The sequence below is a fragment of the Saccoglossus kowalevskii genome, chromosome 9, assembly GCF_978046115.1.
Source record: "Saccoglossus kowalevskii chromosome 9, keSacKowa6.1, whole genome shotgun sequence".
In the NCBI taxonomy this organism is placed as follows: Eukaryota; Metazoa; Hemichordata; class Enteropneusta; family Harrimaniidae; genus Saccoglossus; species Saccoglossus kowalevskii.
In genome coordinates, this window is record NC_140649.1 from 6488984 (window position 1) to 6514632 (window position 25649).

Here is a 25649-nt window from a genome sequence, read left to right on the forward strand (position 1 = left end):
GTGTATATAACAGTATATAACGGGGTAACAGCATGCAGAATTTTATTGGTGCATGTTGTAGACAGTGAACCAAATTTATTTTGTCTACGATTGAAGCTGCTGTACGCTCTACTACAGTGACCCGATCAGTGTGGAAGCGTGTGCGGAGTAATGACAGGTGGGATAGACGACTTTCCTGAAAGTCGAAGATGCGCGCATGTCTTTTGGGGATGTAACATAAATTTGCACGCGCGATACTGTGCATCTGTGAGTATACGAATAAAGTCACAAAAATAAAATTCCCTTCTATCGACTATCAGCAAACTGAAATGTTTTGTTTGTTTTTCAGCCTGACAAAGCAGGAGTATTTTTTCATCCCAGTCTTGCTACTTCCGGGAAGGTCGTCTATGGGGTCGTTATACAAACATAGGACAAAGCAACATTCCTCTAAAACTTGAGATTTGTTAAACTAATTAACTTTTCGTTTCTTAGATTTGAACATTCTGCGTCTTCTAGCTTGTGTCTTTGTTACGTCTGAGCTCAGTTGTCATTTTGAAATGAGAAAGTTGCATATATTTGATCACGTACATAGGTCGCCAAAGAGGGCGCTTAGCCCTGGGCTAAGCGTTCGTGCACACTTCATTAGCCCGTGCTGGGGGACTGGACCGCGTCTTGAAATCGGATCATATTTTACCCGTACTTGGCATTCCTTACCCCGTGCTAAGCGTTCACGAACGTTTTCTTATCGCGGGCTAAGGAATTTGACCTCTAGGCCCGTGCTAAGAAGCTGTGCGTGAAGGCAACTATCGTTTGTGCGATCATTGAAAATACGTTCCCTGTCGGTAACTTATGCAAATAAAGGCGTTTGGATGACGTGAATAAATAATTTACTCATTAAAAATGTGACCGGTCAACGCCCCACGTCCAATGTCGGAGTACAAAGGAAACGTATAGCAAATGTACTGGAGTATATTTTGGAAAGCATAGTCGGGAAACAGATAGAGCAAGTAACAGTAGAAACGTGAACGTTTGACCAACATTTTGTTATCACAGAAACGTAAAATTGCATTTGCAAGCACGAAAGGTGAGGCAAAACAACTGTATTTTGCACTTCGTTAAACATTTATCACAGTATAACAGGTGGTAGCGGTTTTAAATCTGATAATAAAATTCACTCGTTATAAAATACAAAGTGTGTCAGGTCATTGTTCACTTGTTGGCAGTTTTTTCCCCTTTGAATACAAAAAAACTTTTACTATCGCAATTTTTAGTTTCACTCGTATAAATGGAAAGGACTTAGCCATCCAGTTTCGATAAAACGTAATTATTTTAATTATATCCTATCAGTCATGTTTGTTTACCATGTACACAGTGTCTATTTTAGTAAACTACAATCTGATTAAAATACAATAGTATTTTTCTTTCTGTTGTTGTTTTTTTCTTTCTTTTTTTTTTGTTTTTTTTAATATGTTGTTATTATTTTAAGTTATTGCATTGTCGACACTCACAAGGATTTCGTGAAATTTAGATTTAGATTCATCATGCTGACCTCGAAAGACTTAACAATAATCTAACAAGATTTCTCCAACCAGGCCGGTCCTGTGCCAGACGCTCCACTTCCCTCCAGGTATAGCCCAACCTCCGAACATCAGCCTCTAGGTCCCGTCGCCAGGTATTTCTTGGACGGCCCCGTCTCCTTTTGCCCTGTGGGTTCCAGCTGATTGCAAACTTTGTGATGTTTTGGGTTGGTTTTCGAAGGGCGTGTCCTAGCCATCGCCAGCGTCTCTGTAGTATTTCTTGTTCTATGGACTGCTGACTTGTTCTTTCCCATAACACCTGGTTTGTGATCACATCTGGATACCATATTCATAATATTCTACGTAAGCAAGAGTTTATAAATGTCTGGATTCTTCTGGTGATGATTTCGATGGTTCTCCATGTTTCCGCCCCATACAGAAGTACCGGTTTAATGATTTTGTAGAAGACCGTTATTACTTAGTGCGTGTCATTTGTGTTACGGCGTAGTTCATGGCCCAGTGGCAAACAATAAGTGTGTTGCTCCGGGTCTCGATCACTTTTTGACAACGTTCGTGGGTCGATTCAGTTATGTGTCGTTATAAAATCAAAAGTTGTGCAAACTCTGGCACTGAATACCCTCGCGAGCTCTCCAGTCAACCGTACGGTTCTGCGACCTTTGTTTTTTTCGACGATAGAGCCCATAAGCAATAATCACAGAACAGAGATGTTACCCGTTATAATGAGAAAGATTTTTTTCTAGATTGGTTTTGTCCCAACACAAAAATAACGCTCTCATCAACCCATTCTGGAATGGCTAAAATTTAATTTCCGGTGGTATACTCATTGTCTACTTGTTGAGCATCCATACATGTATTTACATTAATACGACTTAATCTTGAGTGGCTAGTCATTTCAGAAACTAGTGTTTTTACACTTTACATAGGTACAAAGATAGTATTATTAAGAAATATCACGTTTAATACCTGCTCTGGTACAACAACTTACATCTTCCATGAGTTGACGGTCTATTATCATATCCTGCAATAAATTAATCTGGTGGAATTACCACCTTCAAGTTCATTTGTGTGTGTATACGAACTTGCACCTCTTTTTATAGGTAGTCTTTCACTGGGATACGTTTGGGCCCCGGGCCCCTTTACATCTATGTATATAGTTAGGGCTGAATGCAGAGATTACAGTTTGACATTAGTTCATTGATTAAAAAGGACCAAATCGTCCTACACTACGTTACGCAATCATTACGCAGCACAGTTACTACATGGTTTTTTAATACGGCTTTTACCACTAACATGTAGTGTCCAAATTATTTCATCAAGACAGCTTGATGTCTGATATTTCATTTATTCATTGACTGTGTCCCAGCAGAATTATTTGGAACAGAGTTTTTGGTGAATTTAGGCGTGTTAGGTGTGCCACAATCATTGCACCCTAGCCGCATGGCAATTTCCTGTCTTGTTGCTGTTTTGTTGACAGTGATGGCGGGTATTGTGTCAATTGTTGGCTGTTTGGGGTCACATCAAAATGTAATTTCTTGAACCCCCTGCTAATGTTTAGACTCTAAATACACATAAACAGCTACAATGATAGTACTGGCTTAAAACAACCTCGCCTCAAGATCTATTTCTAATGCCCTTCCCGGCAAGTTCGCACTGAAAGCAGGTTACTGGGCAATTCACACCCAACAGCAAACACGTTGTAATTGTCCACCGATATATCAATATAACATTCCTCCAAATAATTTTGGAATTTTAACAGAAAAATGGCTTGACAACTTATATATCCAGTTGTTGCAATCAATATAAATTACGACGTTGCCATTAACGTTGATCATTGAAGATTCAGTGGTCTGTTTCCATATATAAACAGCACGATCTCCGACCATTAATTTGTGTTTTTTATAATCATGTATACTAACGCGTCCTTTACTTCCGAAAATTCGATCCATTTGAAATGTCGAGAAATCAATGCCTAGATTTTCTTTATTCAATGTTTACATAGTGATCACTGCTGCTCTTAAAGTGCCTGTGAATTGGTTGCTATTTTCACGCCTAAAATTATCCATTGATACATAAATAATATTAATTTTATTAATTTATAAGCATGAATTATTTTTTTAAGTGAAAAAATGTGTTTTAAACTCAATCTACAGCAACTTTATTTTTGTGTATTTTAAAACGAGGCTCCTCATTAGCTTCTTATTTGCATACAGAAATTCCCCTTGTGACGTCAGAAGGGGAAGTCGCATGGCAGCTTGCATTGCCGATACTTGTAAATAAGGCAAATTTCTTCTGCAGTTTTCTTGTCTTTGACTAAATTTTCACTTATGTACTTGTTCGTCGAGGAGGAATGGGCCATATTGAACACATAGTATCAATTTTTGTTGCATGGGGTTGAGTTAGATGCGAAATATGTCCGTTCTGGTGTAGGTGGTCACCGTGAACGTCAGCGGCACACGTTTGTACACTGTCGCTGGACAAAATTGAATTTGACGTCGGAATTATCTCGTTAATTAGCAGGTTACTAGGCACGTCACTACACTGTTTTATTTCATCGATCGTCTGGGTAAATCTTTCAAAATTAAAATAAAAGAGAACATATTTTGACATTCTAAACATTAGAATATAGTGATCACTATAAAATAATTAAAAAAAACGACAAATCACAGTTACTAAATAAATGACAGCCTCGTGGAAATAAATTGAAATTTTGTTGAAATAGGTGAACGCGTCGGATCAGGACGAAGGCAAGTGCGTTAAAAGCGGCGTTTAATTGGATAACAAAAATAATCGAGGTCGACACACATACAGATAAATTCAGAGTGGATTTGAGTTAGCGTGATCCATGGCGTGATTGTCATAATTATAACATCATATTAAAACTTTATTTGATGGAAACACATTGACCAAGCCCGGATTCTTATTTCATAAATGCAAGCATGGAGGTAAAAAAAGTACGGAGGTGTGAATTCGACATTCAACACCAATCACCAAACAATACAAAAACTTGTAGCCTTCGAAAATGAAAACAATTAGCAGTGTGTGAGGGTTGTGTAATTTCCTGTTTGTCCGACGCTTCGTTTTCGTGTCACTGTCAAAATTATTGCTACCTTTGACTTAACAGGGACTAAATGGTCTCTATAAAACGATAATCACGATCGCAAAAAAAGTCAACTCATTTGAAACACTTGCCGGACTTCTCCCTTTCTTCTGAAATCCGCCTCGGTGATCATAGTCCGGAATCTATTTCTTTCAAAAGTGTTGCGCCAGGTTTATGTTGTCGGCGTTTCTCTTTAAACCTAGTTGTTTTTTTTCATGGACGAGGACAGTTTTTCCCAAAAAGGGAATCTGAGGTTAAGTGCCATTCGTCCACTGATGTCGCACCTTCGGATCGATTAGAAACGTGTGAATACTTACACTCTGACTATACATTTCACTGCAACTGCCCACAACACAACATCTAAAAACTCGCTCAAAAAAAGAAAATAGACAAAAAAACGAAAGAAAAAAAACGCCGACTGAAAAATGTATATCGTTTAAAAGTATACTGAATGACCAGTGTTATTACGGCTCAGGGGTATGACTTCCTATCACATTTTGGCATTTGGTGGCGCACTTTCGGCGAGAGTCGGAAATCCGGAAACAGTCGACCGTTTCAGGATTGGTGGGCGTGGCTACAACACGAGAAATATCCCAAATTTACTTGGATACGAGTAATCATTTTCAGCAAAAAAATCAATAACTGCCCATTTCAGTGGGACACAGATCTAAAATGGGAAACGTGAGGGTGGGCATTGCACAGGCACTTTAAGTCTATATGTTCTATTTTGTGGTTGACATCAAAGACACCGAACTAGACACTAGATAAATAAATAAATAAATAAATAAATAAATAAATAAATAAATAAATAAATAAATAAATAAATAAATAAATAAATAAATAAATAAATAATTTCAGTAAAATTCCTAAGAACAAAGTTCAGTTTTTGTTTTGTATGAGCATTAACATGAATACTAGCTTTACAACTTGAAAGTTTGTAAACTCAGTACTCATGGTGAGTTGCTAGTGACAAGTAACAGCCAGAACTTTTTCATTTATGAAGACCACCAACATGTTTTGACCTTATACAAATTCTTGCTGATATTTATTCAAACTTGTTACGTTAACTTTTAGTGACCTTATCACTTTGTAATGATTCACACATTGTGTCATAGGTCAAATAAAAAGCTTTCTACTGATTTTTAGACAATCGTACATAATATTCATGTGTTTGTGTAGACTTGCTTGCAGTCTGTTGCGATTCCGATGAAAAATCTTTGAAAAATTAATATAAATTGCGTAAACGAGGGGTGGACGCGAAATCCCAACAGACGTGTAAGCGCCCTCACATTACCGGCCAGATTCGGGCTTGTAAATTTGCATATACGTCCTACGGTGGGCAGAACAGCCGAGCCACGGATCATAACAATAAACCGGACGGACATCACACGTGCATGTGTTTACTTGTCTCGCGCTAAGTTACCATGTTGTTGACGCCAACAAAATTGAGTAAAACAACCACCGTTTCTCCGAGAACGCAGGAAATTATATGTATTGTGTGCGATCTTGACATCGTAAAGGCAGATGACAGGCAATAATTGCTTAATGCTGGTAAAAACACCCTTGCTTGCCAGGAGATTGAAGTCATTATGGCGAGATTGTTGATCCGCTTTTGTAGACAAATGTCGCTAGTCGAAGTTGTTCAAGGAACGCGACAGCTATTGCAAAAAATATTCACAATTTGGAAAAAGTTGTGTATGGTTTCCGGGGTCTCAGTTGATATGTTAATTAGCCTTTCTTCTGATTGGTTGAAACATATTAGACATGTCAATCATTGCAAGCCCGAATCTGGCCGGTAATGTGAGGGTGCTTACACTGATGACAAGTCTGTTGTGATTTCGTGGTCACATGACTTTCGCGTTCACCCCTCGTTTACGCAATATATATGTATGTATTTTTCAAGAATTTGTCATCGGAATCGCAACAGACTGCAAGCAAGTCTAGTATTTGAGCTGAATTGAACGTTTAGGTACAATCTTATTAATCATCGAATCAATTTTCTAGTATTTGTCAAATTACTATAAATTACAAACTACTATTACTAATGTTAATTTGAGTTTTAATATTAAATTGAGTTTTATACTGTGTGCATGCGATCTCTGCCTCTTAGGATAAAGCAAACCAGATACATTTAATTTGTGAGTGATCCTCATTTCAGATTAGCCATGCCCTGTGCTTATGGTGATGTGAATGTGAAGCAGGTTCTGGACGTGAGAGTTTCCCAAATGTCCTCAGATTTGTTTGTTCACAATAACTTCAGCTCTTAGAATATGGTGAACTGCGTTGTAAGAAGATATATGTATTCTCAGACAAATGACAGCTACACGAGAAGGTTCGTACAGAGATACACATGTGATTGACGTGACTAGTTATATGCCAATGCCAATATGAAGCAAGCCTAAAGAAACTGCTCACAATTGATAGGCTGAGAGATAGGTCAGACAGACAGACATGCAAAGTACATTCTTCAGGCGATTAGGAATGTGGCTGTATGTACTGTTGTGTGATTGTTGTTTGTGCAAATTGGATGAACATACTACCATCTGTAGCTGGTAGAGCCGAGTCCGAGTAAACCAACGGGTAGTAAATCTATTAGTCTAGCTTGCTCATGGAAGCGTTGACGTAAAATATATTCGCTAAAGTGAAAAATTCGAGTGAGTGCACAGCTTATAACTCGAGTCTAAGCTGAAATATTTGTTCGTAAAAACAGAAAGACTTGTAGGCGAATAACTACGTTCACAGTATCGAAAAGGTGTGTGGGAAGAATTGACGGGAGAGGACTAAACAAAAATACTACGCTAAAAATGGTAATCAAAATGGTCGTCGTCACAAGGAAATCACAAGTATGAGGTTTGACCTGGGCGCGACTTGCACTAATTACCGCCGGCGACTCCTTCGATGCCTGCCAATCACCTAAATAAATACATAATTATATCTTGGTAAAGTCTCCGTTTGTACTCGTTGATCTGCAATAGTCAAAGTCGCCATTTTTGTTTATATGAGACCCATATATCTCGCACAATGCTTGGCGTGACGACTACTGTCCTATAAACATCAACTGTGCTGCATATTCAATCTGCACACATTGTATATATAAACACCAGTATATACTCGTCATACAATGTGCTCATCCACGTCTTCATCAAGTGGTACAACCTGATACTCATTTTGTACATGCATATTCAAACAAGGTAATCTTTTCATTATCCTCGTCATCATAGCGTCTTTATTTGAACGTGTCTTTTTCTTCAGTGCTTTATCCAATTCACTCCAAAACCGACTTACGTCTCGTTCGGCATTGCTCTTTGGCCACTTGATATACATTATTTGTTCTAGAATTGTTGCTAAAGACTCTGGTAAAGTAGGTAATGACGTCACATCCTCCATCACTATAGGAATTAATCTCAGTTTTAAATCTATTGTTTTGGAAAACGCTTCCTTTGCCTCGTACATGCACCAAGTACTTTCCACAAAATGTTTAGTAATCAGTAGTATTACACATCTACATGTCTTCAGAGCAGTCGATATATTATGAGTGATAGCTGTGAAAGTAATTAAAAAATAACTCAAATTAAAATCTTAATTGAAACATACATTTACGATTAATACGCAAAGTTTCTCGTAAAGTTAACTATCATATAAGGTTGGATAGCGTTATTTAAACAACATTGCAGTTTCAATTTGGGTTAAAACTAAATAGGTAAAATAGATGCCATCGAGTCTATGTATGTAGTATTAGACATAACACATTCAGTGCATCAATACGTTAGAAACAATATATTCTAAATACCTCGTCCAATGACAGAATCTCTCTGATAAATAGAAAGATTGTAACCATATTTTTCTTCTAGTTGTTTTACTAGATGGTCGGCAACAAAATCCCCGTCGAGGCTGCTATAAACAACAAATGCATCCTTTTCTTTGTTCTCTGGGAAAGAGTGTATAGTTGTTTTAGTTAGACTTGATAACAGTAATAAGGCAGCTAATTTATTATTTAGGCATAATTTGTCAAGTGATATATAATATCTACTGAGGTGTTTTATATTCTATGATTATATTATAGATTATTATCATAGATTATAATTATACCATATTATATTCTCTAATATATAACTCGATACTGTCTTACCGTCAATTTCAACTTCGTCTATGTATTTGTGTAATGTGGATTTTCAGTCTGTATCGATATCCAATGTATACGCAGAGAGGTACAGCAATGAATAGGGCAGTTAGGCATAGACCAATAATTAATGGTTCTTTCGATGTGTGTATACCTTATGGAACATAAACCGATGCGGATATGTTTTAATATTGTATTAATACTGTATATATTAATTATATTCAATCATAGTTTAGTAATAACAAATAACTTATTGTGAAATTATTATAATTTTAGTTTCAATTAATAGTTTTTACTCACTAAGTATTTCAACGTCGAAGTCGCATGTTGCACTGTTGTTCCATGGATCAACTGCTCTATACGTTACTCTCGTTATTCCTAAATTAAATGTATCCCCGGGGCTGTAGGTGCTTGTCATATGCACGATGCCAGAGTTATCGATAGCAGTTGGTGGTGTTCTATGGAAATGTTCTAAAAATAGCAATTTTCAAGAAATATTAGGACGCGTTTCTCAAAAAGCATAACTGTAACACACAAAATAATACTATTTCATTGTACCATTAGCTTCATGATTTGTACATAATAAACTAATGAACATTGTCATGCGATTTATGACCAATTTTGTCACAAATTATGACTAGACTTCTACCTTAAGGGGTACTCTTAAAATTGACCGGAGAAACTCTCTTTCCCAGAGTTCCTTGCGTTAGAGAAGTCTAGTTTGGTGCAGACTATTCGAGGCAGACTGTTGAGTAATTACAAATCGGCTGACAAATACATAAATAATGTCAGAAGAATGACTTTCTTCTCCTTTCGTGGATGTATCCGAGCGGGAAAGAATCAGGAGAGCTGGAAGACTGCTTTCTATCGCCCAAAATTTGATTAATAATCAGAGCGAAGAATCTTATGCCTTGCCCTCAACTTCAATTGGCGGCAATACCAGCGCTATGCCAGTCAGTGGACCAGTGCCATTGCCATTGACAACAATGCCCAATCCCAATCAAGAGCTGCAAACCCTTTTCTCGATTCCACGAAGTAGCAAAAGACAACAATCTAGACCTGCTTTTGGTAAAAGAAAGATGGCCAAACGATTTTTTTGCGAAGAAGAAGTTCCCGTTCATGTGACATGGACGCACAAGTTTTGCTGTTTAGCAGAAACAGATATTGAAACTGCTCCAACTGTATTTGAGAAAGACGAGCTGAGATTAGCTGGACTGAGAATAAAAAATTTGCAGTTCAAAAGGAACGGTGACTTCAATTATCTGAAAGATGTTTTAATGCAATCATTTCGGAAATTGAAAGAGCTCGAAGCTCGACGACTGGGAAGATTTTAAACTTAATTCCAGTTCCATCAAGTGGATATACAGTCACCTATTTGCGAGATGAATCTTTTCTAAGGCAGGCTGTGGCGTACATAAAGCGTCTGCAAAAGAACCTTGAAACAAGCCGGTGTCCAGTGGAAGTAAGTTACTATATTAATATAAAATGTTTATGTGCAGAAATTGCAGATATGTTTCCCAATAACTTGATTAAATTGTTAACTTTGTCCTAACAAATATACTTCGAAAATATACTAAAGTACATTTTCATGAATCAAATGTTATCAATCCAAATTGATGTTAAAATCTAGAAATGGTATTGTGATGTGATTAGTGTTAATATTAGGTTATTACAAGAATACCTCAAAGTATGCACAAATGCACAGTACAGCTGCATCGACCGATGCGCGACGTACTGTCTGAGTGAATACTTCGAGGTATTCGTGTAATAACCTTATTATTATACATTCTTCCAAAGATACACCATGGGAATGCCAAAATTCAAAATGTTTAGAACAGATCAGCGAACTTGTATGGAGTCCGGTCAAACTCTGGTGGCAGCCATGTTTGTTTTTATTATTAGAAGACGCTTATGTGTGTAATCGTTCCATATTTGGAATTCACATTTCCCAATATGGTACGATGAAAGTACGGCACGCTGTAACTTATGGCATTACGGTGACATATGTATAATAATTAATATTAATGTGATAGTTCAACATTATCAGTGACACATTTTGTGTATGTTGGCAGCCACACTGCTGTACCCTGTAAAAGCATGGTGTAAATTTGGTTGAGCTGTTGAGCCAATCACAATTTAATGTTTGAATTTGAATGAAAGCAGGTGATCTTTATTTACAAAGTTTATAAGCACAGCCCCAGTGTTGTGCCTTTGACTATACGTCATGTACATGTATATGAAAAATGACATAAATATCTCACTTGGTGTCCGAACCAAATTTTCAGAGGTTAAGGAGTGTTGTCTATTTTACTGCACAACTAATTGAAAATGACAATATGTGTATGTGGAATTAATATTTTTAAATTCTGCCTTTGTGTAATATGTACTGCCCTCAAAGTTGCTACTATTTTGGTATGGTCACTAACTGTTTTTACTCAGGGTATCATATTGTTTATGTTGCAAACCTGGCGAGCTGTTCAGGTGAATGAACTTATAAACAGCAGTAAAAGAGTATAAATATATTCTCCTTTGTTTTACAGTGTTAATTATAATGCTGAAGTATGTAGTGAATAAAATTAATGTGTCTGCCAACTTGAAAATGGTAAGGCGCTGCTTGCCAACCCTTCACACATGTACATGTACTTATTCCGGGACATTTAAATTGTCCATGGTTCTTCATTCCAGTATCTCTCGTTGTATTCTCATGTATTTCACTAAGGGAACTGCTCGGTGATACAGGCTGCTCATGTCAAATTCAGAATTTGATAAGGTCATACATTCACCATGTTCATACAAAACTTGAATTAAATAAAGCACTCCTCTAATGAACAAGTTTCACCAGACCAGCATATAATTGGAACCTTTTCTGTATAAAATTGATAAATTTTCTCCGATAGATTACTTGAAACTAAAACATCTATTCTTATAATCATGAGTACATGTAATTGTGTGGGTTGTATAAATATTTCTGATTGAGGAGTTAAGGTGATGCGGGAAGTGACAAACTTGCACCCCTTTATGATAATGGTATGATCTGGCGTGTTGAAATCTGACACTAAAGTTAATAAAAATTCATACAGCTGAACTGTTGGTTGGTTTGCAGTGTATGTTTACGAAACATTGTGGCTTTTGTTGTAAATTATTCCAGTCAGGTACCAAAACTCTGTCTTGCTAGGCAGTTTTTGATATCATGATACAAACAAATCTTGCCGAATGTATTATAAAAGTGCTTGAGCGTTTAGACTACCATGACATTTCTTGCAAAGAATAGCAGCGAGACACTATCGCAAACTACTCAGAGGGGAGAAATGTGTTCGTCAGCGTGCCGTGTTGACTTTCGTCTTGTCACTATAAATATATAGTTCCATGTTTCGACGAAACCAGGGATCCCCCATATTCAGTTGCCGATGCCGATGTGTCTGGGAATACATTATCGAAGCAGATACAGCAAAGTTGGGTCTTTGTAGCACAGTTCGCAATAATTTCTATTTTGCAAGGTATATGTCTCAGTTCGGCAGCTCATACTTGGATCACTAACTAAACTTCAATAAACCATAGTATACTTCCACAGATGTGCATGTCATGGAATAATACACCATGCAGTGGGATGATGATTCCAGCTTGTGCCTAGCCCGTGTCGGGTGTTATGACTACCTGACCGGTAGGTAGCACACATCTTCTTTCAGGGCAAAATTGGGCGATGCTGGTTTGGTTATTGTGTAACAGACGACAATTACTATCATACAATCAAAATGATAATACAGCTTTAGAATGAATCAACAATTTCTGTTATCAAGGACCACCTCTTCCTGAAATTGTCTGTCTTAGAAGTCCAGAGGAAAGGTTTTCTTTGAAGGTTTCCCATGTTACGTCCCCTGACCTACTTTTCTCAATTAGTCAGTGGGACTTCGAGTCTCAGGTCTTTGCTTGAGATAAAACACTTGTTTAAATCACAATAACTTCTATTATGGTAGACGTCCAGGTAATTTATTGAATTTCAAAACATCTTCTTTGTGTCCTCGCAATGAATAGTCTTTTTACACGGTGTGCAATTCGATATCTTCCTCAAGTGGTACAAGCTGATATTTCTGGTGCATTTTAAAACAGGTGAATTGTCGCATTATCTTCGTCATTATAGCGGCTTTATTTGAACCCATCTTTTTCTTAAGCGCTTTATCTAAATCACTCCAAAATTGAAGAACGTCCTTTTCCGCGTTGCTAACTGGCCACTCGATGTAAATTATTTGTTGTACAATATTTTCTAAGGAGTTTGGTAGAGGACGTAATGACGCGATATCTTCCATCACTATCGGAATTAATCTCAGTTGTAGATCTATTGTTTTGGAAAATGCTTCCTTTGCCTCGTACTTGCACCAAGTACTTTCCACAAAATGTTTAGTAATCAGAAGTATTACACATCTACATGTCTTTAAGGCAGTCGATATATTATGAGTGATGGCTGTGAAAGTAATTAAACAACAGTTTAGTATATATAGATATATCCAGGTTATTCAAAACATGCGTTTACCAGACTATATATCGCACGAGTTGGAGTGCGATTACAACTGTCTATGCCATAGTGTTTTATCAACGAGATGCGATTAACGACTTATACCATGAAGGAAACAGTAAAATTGAAAGTTTCGGCAATCGATTGCATTGCAAGTTCACATTTGACATTGGCTTAACCTTTCTAACACCTGTGTTTTCAGTAACTTCATCGGAAATCCAATAGCTCAGTCGAAGTGAAGTTTGGTTTGGTTTTTGTTGAATAATGGCGCAATAATAAACCGTCTAATATAAGCTCAATATTAATTGAAAGTCCTCAAAGGTCACCATTGAGTATTGAAAATAATAAATTGTTTTTTCGTGTATGTTACAAGCAATATATTCTAAATACCTCGTCCACATACAGAATCTCTCTGATAAATGGAAAGCTTATAACCATATTTTTCTTCCAGTTGTTTTACTAGATGATCGGCAACAAAATCCTCATCGAGGCTGCTATACGCAACAAATGCATCATACTCTTTATTTTCTGAAAAAGAACAAATATGCTGTGACCTAGACCTGTTTTAGTTAAACTTCATAACAGTGATAATTTGGGTAATTTTTTTAATTTATTTAAAGGTTAGGTGTTTTTGTATTCAATTATTGTGCACTCGATGCTGCCTTACCGTCAATTTCTACTTCCTCTATGTATTTGAGTAATGTCAGGTGGATTTTCAGTCTGTATCGATACCCGATGTAAATGCAGACAGGGACAGCAATGAGTAAGGCAGTTAGACATATACCAATAATTAATGGTTCTTTTGAGGTGTGTATACCTAATGGGACATAGACAGATGCGGACGTTTTATTATTATACATCATGACCATGACCATGGCAGCCAATCAGATTCGCGCATTACAGGTAGACAATCCTGTGTCTACCTACATCCAAGTAACTTCATCCTGAATTTACGTGATTTACGCCAACTTGTCAAGGAAAGACAATACGAGAGAATATTGACGAAATAATTAGGTTGCCAGGTTTGTTTTTATTACTTGTGAATTTGAAGGATTGTGAAGCTATTTCGCATGATTTTTTAGTCGCACTTGAGACATGCAATCTGCGATTGAGCAGTACGTATTTCTGAAGAATCTGAGAGTCGTGGACTTTGCTAGGAGACGGTACCGCTTTGTTTGATTTTCTTATGTGTTTTTGTGTGTTTTGTATATATATGTCCAGATCTACGACTTGGAAGGTTGCCATGATTGAGTGCTACACTTTCTATTTTAACATTTATTCGCTGTAATAATATAAATGTTCCCCAACAGCGGTGGACATACAGTTTTAGAGACCTTCAGAGCCCATTGTCAACCTCGACTTCACCTCGGTTGACAATGAGCTCCTCGGGTCGCTGAAGCCGTATGTCCACTTCCGTTTGGGTGAACATTTGTATATTATTGCAATAATATTATAATCATAGCGTAGCGATACCAAATAGCTTATTGTGATAATTCATAGATTTTACTCACTAAGTATTTCAACGTCAAAGTCGCATGTTGCACTGTTATTCCATGGGTCCATTGCACTGTACGTCACTGTAGTTATACCTACATTAAATGTATCCCCGGGGTTGTAGGTGCTTGTCATGTGTACGATTCCAGAGTTATCGATAGCAGTTGGTGGTGTCCACGAAATCACACGACTGTTTCTCGCGCTTTGAGTAAATGTTTCATTGGACGGGCAATGATGTATAGTTGGCGGCAATATATCTAGAAATAACATGTTAAAATATGTTAATGTGAATATTTCTGTATTGAAATCAGAAGTATGATTTTATAATTCGTTAAAACATGATCATACCTGTTTCGCATTGGATTCCTGACCAGCCATATTTACATACACAGCCCGTGTACCGATCACATTTCGAAAATCCTTTGTTGTGACAATTGCACTGATATTCACAAGCTGGACCAAATGTACCAGGACTACAACCTGTCGATAATTAAAATATCCAAATATAACTCACTCGTGACATAGATTGGACAGGATTTACAATATTTGGAAATATTTCGTCGTGTATTGGAAAGCTCATAGTAACATTGTTTAGTCTCAGCTGAACATATATTGACTATTCACAACACTGAATCCACATGTGGTGTGGCGTGCTAATGACATGAATGTATAGTAATGTAATGTAATGGTTTGAACTCATTAAACCAACCTATTGTAATATTTACTGTGTCTGTATAAATATCTTCAAATATATCCACAGCTTTGCATTCATATATTCCGGCAATGTCATCAAAACCACGTTTGATTCCCAAATAACTTTCACTGCAGGAACGTACACAATCGGTTAGAGTATGCTATGCATTCTGGGACATTTTTATAGGACTCCTATACATCAAATATCGGTGGTGGCGAATTGATTCTACGTACGCAAGATACCAAAGGTAATGGTGTCCCGCGGAGTTCTCTCAAATTTAGGATGGGAATTATCATACATGCTGTACACTACAAATTGGGCAATAAAAAACATAACATTGCTGTGATAAAAAATACTTTGTTCTACAAAATAAGTAATATACAAGGACAAATTAAATGGGTCATAATTTACAATGATATTAGAACATATTTGTATTTAAAACGTCGCTGTAACAAGAGTGGCTAAAATATACAATACCATACGCTTAAACGGTCTGCTGGTGAAATAAGTTAAATATGACTATGAAAAATATAAATATGACTAATATTTCAAATTGATTTAGTTATCCATCATTGTATAATATATGATAAACGAGTGTTAGAATAACTGCTTCAAGAACAACCGTTATTTAAAGCGCTTCGATTTGATTGAATATTTTTGTGGTGAAATGTACGTTTTGTAGCTACAAATCAATATTTGTAAAACAGGGAAACGATTACAAATTTGCACACACAAAAACGATATCGCCAAACATTCTGTTTGTTATGCGTCCAAATATGTTATGTAGTGTTAAATGTACATTGAAGGGATCATTTACAATGACTTGTAACAGTTCACAGAAATGCAAAATATACTGTACCCATGTGGCTCTTGTATGTTTAAACACACATTGAGCAAATAATTATGTACATAAATTGTGTTTAACTTACACAGACGATGTGTCCTTAATTGCGAATGCATTGTTGAATGACATCTCGTTAATGTAGTTTCCATTTAAGCTCCATGCTGGAGTAGAGTTAGGAAATGTACTTATATGGTATGTCTTGCATTGCACCGACATGTACTCGCCATAGTTTACATGTTTTTGTTTTGGATGTACTACAATCGATGGTCTTGCTGAAATAGCAATGAAAAGAGAGATGGCTAAACGCTTATATAATCTGATTATATTTAGTCATATAAACCTAACTGTAAAATTGTGTTTTTGGTTTGTGGACGATGGTAAAATGTAGACAGGAAGCTACAAATACAAATATTTATTTTCCACATTTCATTTACAAAAACTTCACTGACATTTTGTCATAGGTCCAAGCAGCAGAAACCAGCACACATGTCAAGTACATTACTCACGAATATCACAGGCTGGTCCATACCATCCATCTAAGCATTTGCAGGCCCCATTGAAGGGATGACAACTTGCCCCATTTTGACAGACACAATCATGATTACATTTGAATCCAAATGTATTTATTGGACAACCTAAAAATAAACAATAAATATTGTTGAATACTGCAGCATTGTACGTCACTGTGCTTGCAAAAAACTATGAAATATCCTCATGTGACTTGTCATTTATCTGCAATGACTTTAACTTCCCCATATGTTGTTGAGTAGCTGTAGGTTATCACAAATGTAACAGTTCAAGTGTTGGGAACATTTGAGTTCGTTCTACTGTCAACTGTACGGAATCAAGAGTTACCATTATTGTAATAATACATGTGTTCCATACACATGTATTATTATAATAATTTCACTAATTCACATATTCAATAACTATTTAATACTATCGCTGACTATTCAGGCATGTTTTAGTTTGTGTTATTTTGTATTGTTTAAATGCTTAGAAAGGACGCTAATTTTTACTTCGTTTGATTCATTGTTACTTTATAGATGTCAGAAAATTACTGTCTATTATATTCCGTTTACTTGAATAAGTATTCTTATGTTAGTCACCATTTATATGCATTTTAACATGTTGCACTAGGTGTATTCACCTCACTTTAACATTGATCTCCATGGCAAAATAGTTTCAGTAATTACGAGCCATTTTTAATAAATATTACGGTATTGATCGTCTTGATAGATTACATTTCACCCAATCACTACCATGGTGTAGGAGTATGATCATCTTACGAATGAGGTTAACTTTGACCTATATAATTAGGTATCACACAAGTGAGTACGAAGTTGACTGCTGTCATACTTTCTGTAATTTAGTTTTAGACAGACTGGATAGTTAATTTCCTATCGTCCAGAAATAAATGGTTAAATTGTATCTTGATTTTGATTAATTCCTGTGTAATTGACTGTATTACGGTATTACACGATCTAACAGATCAGTGTTAATATCTAGTAACCACAAATACAATATTACTGTGTATGTCACTATGTATCCTGATTTATTTTTTTTAAACTCGAACATAGTTTTTAAATTGTTTTACCGTGTTCCTGTCTATAACATATGAATGCCTTGAAATGCCTATATCCTATATTATTTTCATATCATTCTAAACAACCTCAAAATGCGTTTTTATAATCTTTTTCTTATATATGAAATTATTCAATATGGCAGGATAAAACAAAATGTATATGGGAACCATTTTCTTACCTACAAATTCTATTTCTATTTGTCTGGAATATATGACTTGTCCTTTGAACGATAGTATGCAAAATCCTTCTGTCTCAACTGGTTTTGTATTTATACCATTGAACAATACTTGGGCTAAACTGTAATGGTACTGAGGTGGGTGGTCAAACCACAATGGGTTTATTACTGCTTCTGCAGGGAAATCTTTCTAGAGTGAAAGGTGTTATATATAAAACCTGTTATGCAATGTGGAAAAAAGCATTCGTGAACGGCATAATACCCACAAACGTGTTTAAACACGTTTCTATGTGACCCAGTAAAATTGTCAGCAAGACAGTACAACGGATGAATATCTTAATTAACTATTTCTGACCACAAAACAGTGTGATAATGTCTTTGCATGAAAGTATGCTACGCTATGTAGAACAATAAGTGACACATATTTCTGTACGACTGTCATACTAAACCAAGTCAATACAAATAAAAACGCAATTTAATACATTTATCATCGTTTTGCACAAGGCACTTTTAAACATGTTTCTTTTTTTAGTTTTAAACACGTTTATATTGCATTGTAAATTACATATAAACATATAAACACGTGTATGGTTAATGAATTCAAATTATCTTTCAAATTCGTTTTATTCAATGTCCACAGAAATGCCAAATTTAGAATTGTAATAATAGCCCTTGCAAGTTGATATTTAAACTGCCTTGGTTTCTGACTGTTAATATTATGCAGCTCTAAGTGTATAGCAGATTATTCCTATATGTTGAAATACGTTACCTTGTGTTCGTAAGTGTGGAGCGTAAATGACGCAATTGAATCCAAACCATCGAATCGTACATTAAGTTCAGATATATTGTACAATCTTTTAATATATTTGTCGAGAAATTCAAAAAATACTGCAATTGTACCTGTGGATGCAAAAATCGAATCGGTTATTTCTGCATAAGATTCGGAAATTATATGATATTATGTAAATTCTATATTTTTTATGATGATACGTGTATGGGTCTCCAACAAAAGTTACCAAACATTGTTGCAAATTGGCTGACATTGGTAGACCTAGTACTGAGAGCTGGTATTGGTGATCATTTTTCTTCCGCCCTTCCATGAAATGTTACAAACAAGGTACACAGTGTTTAAATCTGGGACGGTTTTTTAGGGTATTGTATTTTGAAATGTGATAGACAAATAATCACACAAACGCACGTTAGTAAATTAATTTAATAAAATATATACGTATATACAATATAGTGCAATCATGGGCATTAAAACTGGTGAAAAAATATATCAGCTCGGAAAAATCTAGATAGCACTCACAACTGAGAGCAGATGCCAACCTGCGCTAGATATATTCAATATTCATATCAACATTCAGAGCTACACCTTACAGTGTAAGTATTAGGGTACACATATGCTTCATTTGTATTCCTATTTCCCTAGTAGTTATATTGTGAAAATACATGCATATACACATGAATACTCATAATTACACTGTAACCTGTTGTCTCTTAACCTTAACCCCCACCATCCCAACACACACGACTTAACCCACACACCACCATCTCCACAGACATACTTGTAGTGCTAACTGTTCATAGCACTTCACTGTATTAACTTTTACTATAGTTGAATTAACTTTTAATATAGTTGCGTTATTAAAACGCAATTTTATATAGTTTAGGTAAACTGAATTATACTGCAATTCTATACATGATTGCGTTTTAATTCAAGTTTACTTAAATAAAATTTCAAAAAAAGTAGAAATAACATTATACATCCGTGTCTTAACATAGAAATGTTTTCGAAGCTTAGGGTTAGTTGCATGGTACAATTATATTGATATACACTGTACCATATATTACTCTTTACTTACCCTAAGCTACGTAAAACGTATTAATAAGTTGAACTAACTATTAATGTAAATTACCAATCCAACCACACCAACACACACAACCTAACGTCACCCATCGTTCACCATCCCACAACCACCATCCCCACCATACACACACACGTACAGGTTTTACCGTCGTTGTAACGACACACATTGGATTACCTTTTAATATATTTTAATTAACTCTTAAAATAATTGCGTATTGAACTCGATTAAAACCGTTTTTATATACGGTTGCGTTTCAATTGGAGTTTAATTAAACTCAATTAAAATGCAATACAACATAGAATTGTGTTTTAATTAAGTATAATTAAATAAAAGTTGAACATCCTGTGATATAACATAGAAATGTTTGCGAAGCTTAGATTTAGTAACGAGTGAAGGTATGGTACAATTACATCAAATTTAACCATACCTGTCCCCTTTACTGAACCTAAGCAACGAAAACTTGACCTAAAGTCGGTGTAAAGTTAAGGTGTAAAGTCGTTACAACGTTGTTACCACACACACATACACAGTCGTACATGTGAAACAGTATAAGTTACGCCATGCATGAACACACACATATATGAACATGTGATTAAATTGTAATAAGTTAAAATGTGGTTAGATTGATACGCTACTATATATAGGGTAGCGATTCAATTTGAGTTTTCTTAAACATAGGCACGCGCACACCCATACTGGTCGTTCAATATATGAATGATTGCATTCCACTCATATTTGTGATAATCTATGTATAGTAAATGATGAGGGCTCCCTAAAGATTTCGTATGGAACAGTTGTCAGAGTAATCTACGTTAAAAAAATGTATAATCGTTGGGATCCAATGTAAAGATCGAGTAGAAGATAATAAAATTGTTGTTTGAAAACCAAATATTAAACCATGACTGATAAACAACATAATTAGACAAAACTTACATTCAGAATTATTCATATAACCCTCGACAATCGATGCTTGTTGATCCGGCCTGATATATTTTTCGAATGGCGTTTTTTCTTTGTCAAGGTAAATTCTTAAAGGTATTTTCTGCAGAGAAAAATATGTATTATTAATATGCTTTTTGTGTATGGGATAATGTTTTATATCATAAAAAGATATTAGAATATTCCCAAAACGCTGAGTAGATGTCAAAAAATAGCAAAAGTAGCTAGATTCAACCTTTGATTATTCAAAGTGGCTAAAATGTTGATAAAATCCGCTTTATTATACTATAAAAAGTCATCTCCACTTCCAATTATTACTGTTTTTATTTTCATTTTACACATTTCGTTAGATATGAAAGCGTTTCAAAAAATAAGTATCGCCTAAAATAAATCTAGTTGAATTACGTTTAATTCTGTCATCCTTTAGGAAAAAAATTCACTAACCCAGCTGTCTCTTATGCTTGATGAACGGGATGACATAGCACATGTCTCGTTATATACAGGTGGCCATGATGAGACATCCTCAACATTTATATTAATCTTGTAGCTGTGCTCACAATTCTTGTCAGAAAACAAAAACAAATAATCCTTAACACTTCTTACAATGATGTTTCCAGTAAATAACTACAGTTCAATGAAATGTGTAAAGTGAGATACATTCAGTGTAATTAGCGTCATATTTGTAATACAGTGAATTTCATATAAGCATTAGTGTTTTCTACATGCTATATAAGAACATGGAACTCTATATATGTGCGTTTGTATACGGTGTTAATATACAATAAAGATAAAGTGTGATTAAACCCATTCTGGTGGTTATAAAATATTTCCAGGACTTCCAGTTCACCGCTTATTTATTCTGTAGTTAATACGTTTTAGTGTGACAAATACGAGCGATTATGTCGCCTTGACAGACTGGTTCGCACACGGCACATATATACATATATACGTTTGGTGAACATGTCGGCATTCTAAGCTTAATCCTGTACTTGACGTAACCACAGCAACGATCAAATAAATAAATAAATAAATAAATAAATAAATAAATAAATAAATAAATAAATAAATAAATAAATGAATAAATGAATGAATGAATGAATGAATGAATGAATGAATGAATGAATGAATGAATGAATGAATGAATGAATGAATGAATGAATGAATGAATGAATGAATGAATGAATGAATGAATGAATGAATGAATGAATGAATGAATGAATGAATGAATGAATGAATGAATGAATGAATGAATGAATGAATGAATGAATGAATGAATGAATGAATGAATGAATGAATGAATGAATGAATGAATGAATGAATGAATGAATGAATGAATGAATAAATAAATAAATAAATAAATAAATAAATAAATAAATAAATAAATAAATAAATAAATAAATAAATAAATAAATAAATAAATAAATAAATAAATAAATAAATAAATAAATAAATAAATAAATAAATAAATAAATAAATAAATAAATAAATAAATAAATAAATAAATAAATAAATAAATAAATAAATAAATAAATAAATAAATAAATAAATAAATAAATAAATAAATAAATAAATAAATAAATAAATAAATAAATAAATAAATAAATAAATAAATAAATAAATAAATAAATAAATAAATAAATAAATAAATAAATAAATAAATAAATAAATAAATAAATAAATAAATAAATAAATAAATAAATAAACCAGTCGCTCTGTTTACCTGACATCGTACTTTTATTCGGAACCGGGGTTCTATATCATAATCGATATACCCTGCAACTGATATGTGCCCTGTTAGGTTGTCTACCGCAAAACGATCATGCTGCAAGTTAAAGAAATTATTGGGTTAGTTTGAACAAGTATTATTAAATTATTGAAGTGAATTCATGGTAATGTTGCTGCTGAAAGAAGGCATTGTCAACACAGTTTTAGGAATCCCATAGTGCGTTAACACATAACAATTTGCATACTGTATCGACTGTCTATTTGTCCGTAAGACACCCACGATACAAATCAAACGATTGTATTAACTGTTTCATGGTGTCGTGAAATTGGCGACAAATCACTGTTCACTATACGTTGTTCAGTTTAAAGAATACCATTTCGCAATTAACTTTACCTATTTGGATGGTACCTAATTCAGTTTCAGAAACGTTCTTGCCAGTGTCAAATGTTGTTCACCGCAAGATAAAGTATATTAAAATATTATTGCATGGTTCAAGTTTAAATACACATTAATATTAACAATTGATCGCTTTTGTATTTTGTATACACAGTGCGTCGTCTGAAATAGTTTACAATCTGGTGGCAAGCTTGAAATAGATATGGGTACATTGAAGTAACGAAGTAATACAATCTTACTTTGTTTCCTTCGTAGATGTAAAAGTATACATCACTGGGTAGTGTGTATGTCTCATGCAGCCAGCTTGAATGGTTCAATACAAATACAATCTCGCCAACAGTAATATTCTGTTAATAAAACAAGCGCATAATGGAAAACTATCTGAGAACGAACCATTAGGTATTTGGACGACCAGGGTAGGGACATCGCTATATATTTTCATTATGATATTTTTCAGAATATTTGGATTTTATATCAATTACAATTATTCTACACCAATTGATTTATTATCAATTTGTTCATATTTGTTAATTTATGCAAAAAATATTCAAAATGATATTAGTGGTTCCATATGGGTTTAAACGTTATGTTTATGCTACCTTTATGTAAACACTATTTAGTCAGTAAGATATATCACGTTGTGTGTCCTAATTTTGCTATAAGAACAATTATGTATCAATTGAGTAGTACAATGGAAGTGTATGCAATTAACAATTGGGATAAAATTAATCAAAATTCAACCATTACATAGTTGTCAATCTTTAACAAGTTTTAAATACAACAATAAATTTATGAAAATTATAGTTGTAAAGTACTGAAGATGCAATTTGAATATAGTTTTTATTAAATGTGTTTCAAGATGATCTCGGTCAATAATGCTATCTTTGGATCAATAAATCTGCATATTGACTTTGTTCGGGGTCCTTATCCTTGCAGTTGCAGTCATTGCTTTACTTAAATTACATTTACATTTAGTACACTGGCAGTATTTACTGTACAGATATCTTTAATCACGCGGGTTATTGCATGCACGGTTAATACAAACAAAAACAGCTTTCATACCTCCAATATATTCAATTTGAATACTTTGTCCATACTTCCGGTTTCTTCATGACTTTGCAGCGTGGTTTCTGTTCCGGATAATTCAGGTAAAGTGACAGTGAAAAATAATGGAAGCATCTTTGTTCCAATTCCAAAACAAATGGACTCAGATCAATTATTGCATATATCAGTACAATATTAGAGCGACAATTTATTAGTATAAGTTCAAGTGATCACAGACAAGTTTAGATATTCTGGAAGTATGTGTATTCATCTCTTTATGTGAAATACCGGGGTGATTCATAGGTGAAAGGTCACAGGGGTCAACATACAGTCGACGACAACGACAAGATATACCAGCTTACCTTGGAGTGTCAGCAGTAATCCCAGTAAGATGTACATTGACCATGGATGAGATGTGATAATCATTTTGTTGAATCAGAATTAAGCTGTACCAGGGCTGTACACTGTTGTCGTCTGTCTGAATATTCACTATATGACGTGTGATGTAACGAAATTGCTTATGATGTCATTGTTAAACTAGTCGTGTTACACGGAAGTCGACATACAGTCAGGTGAGCTAGCGCTACCTAGAACTCAATGATGTATCGTGAAAGTGGAATTGAATAAATGAACAAAATTCGACTCTACACGTAACCTAGCAACGGGCGCTTGCAACAGGATTCATGGTTAAAGGAGATAGGCTTCGGTAGGGTTATATACTAGTATACTAGAAATAAAGACAGGGTATGAAACGTCCACACTTGGAATCGCTGTACACCAAACAAATACAGCTGGTTTATGAATAAACTCCCACACTACACTCACCAAAAAGGCAATCCACTTGACTATCAGACTCTTATTTATCCAATTTTGTCATACGTGTGTAATAATTTGCCAGTAAATTCGCGGAAAATTACAATTTCTGGCGTTATCGAGCGTCGCGACGTTAAAAACACAACTACTCCCTGACAAGCTCCGCCCATCGAACGCTCATTGGTGGCAAGGGCTCTGGTCAAAAGGTCACACTGATTTCAAATACAATAGCGGTCACGGGGGCCAAAATCCGGAAGAAAAGGTTGTTTCATCGCTTGTGAAAACTGGAAGATGGCATTTTATAGTTATTGGTAGGTACTATCGCATATACCGTCAACTATTTTACACCAATCTCAATCTTACAGGGGGTGCCACTCTTAAAGTAGCATTTCATCGAGCACGGTCTCGCGTTTGTACCGATTGCTTTAAAGTTAAAACAGCACTTGTGAAACACGTTTAAATCGCTATTACATGTATCTTATAATGAATAGATGATCGAATATGACTGTAATCGTTAATGTGAATAAAGTGGAATTTATTTTTCACCATAAGTATACATCAATCTACACAGTATATACACAGTACACTGCAAGCTAGTTCGTCTCCTTTTTAAATTCCGTTTTTACATGTATGTGTATATACAGGATTTTGTCAAACTTGAGAAATGCAAATGAGAGTGATTGTATTGTGTGTGGGTCAGTTTACAAAGCGTATTCTACGTCATTCGCGGCCACCACTGGGAGCGACAAGATTGTCAGTAATAAGGTACATAGACTAGGACCTAATCAATGCTCTGTTTCTGTAAAATCCTATTAAATGTCCC

At 35.0% G+C, this 25649-nt stretch overlaps 1 protein-coding gene across 3 annotated transcripts; it reads right to left on the reverse strand.

Moving 5' to 3' along the window:
• Nucleotides 1-11238: 11238 nt before the first annotated feature.
• On the reverse strand, nucleotides 11239-24989 carry LOC144345979 (uncharacterized). 3 transcript variants are annotated; one of them, XM_085503576.1, is made up of 17 exons: nucleotides 24839-24989; nucleotides 24376-24502; nucleotides 24032-24099; nucleotides 23209-23316; nucleotides 22568-22669; nucleotides 21292-21408; nucleotides 20842-20950; nucleotides 18807-18937; nucleotides 18041-18227; nucleotides 16783-16911; nucleotides 16362-16548; nucleotides 15448-15560; nucleotides 15087-15218; nucleotides 14756-14995; nucleotides 13912-14061; nucleotides 13635-13772; nucleotides 11239-13193 (listed from the first exon to the last, which is right to left on the reverse strand). In XM_085503576.1, the coding sequence occupies exons 2-17, from the start codon at nucleotides 24437-24439 to the stop codon at nucleotides 12772-12774; spliced, it is 2397 nt and encodes a 798-aa protein (XP_085359702.1). In that variant the 5' UTR covers nucleotides 24440-24502; nucleotides 24839-24989; the 3' UTR covers nucleotides 11239-12771. The 3 variants fall into 3 exon arrangements, with proteins under 3 accessions (XP_085359702.1, XP_085359704.1, XP_085359703.1); XM_085503578.1 differs by lacking the exon at nucleotides 13912-14061; XM_085503577.1 differs by lacking the exon at nucleotides 24839-24989 and having other exon boundaries at nucleotides 24376-24543.
• Nucleotides 24990-25649: the final 660 nt, after the last annotated feature.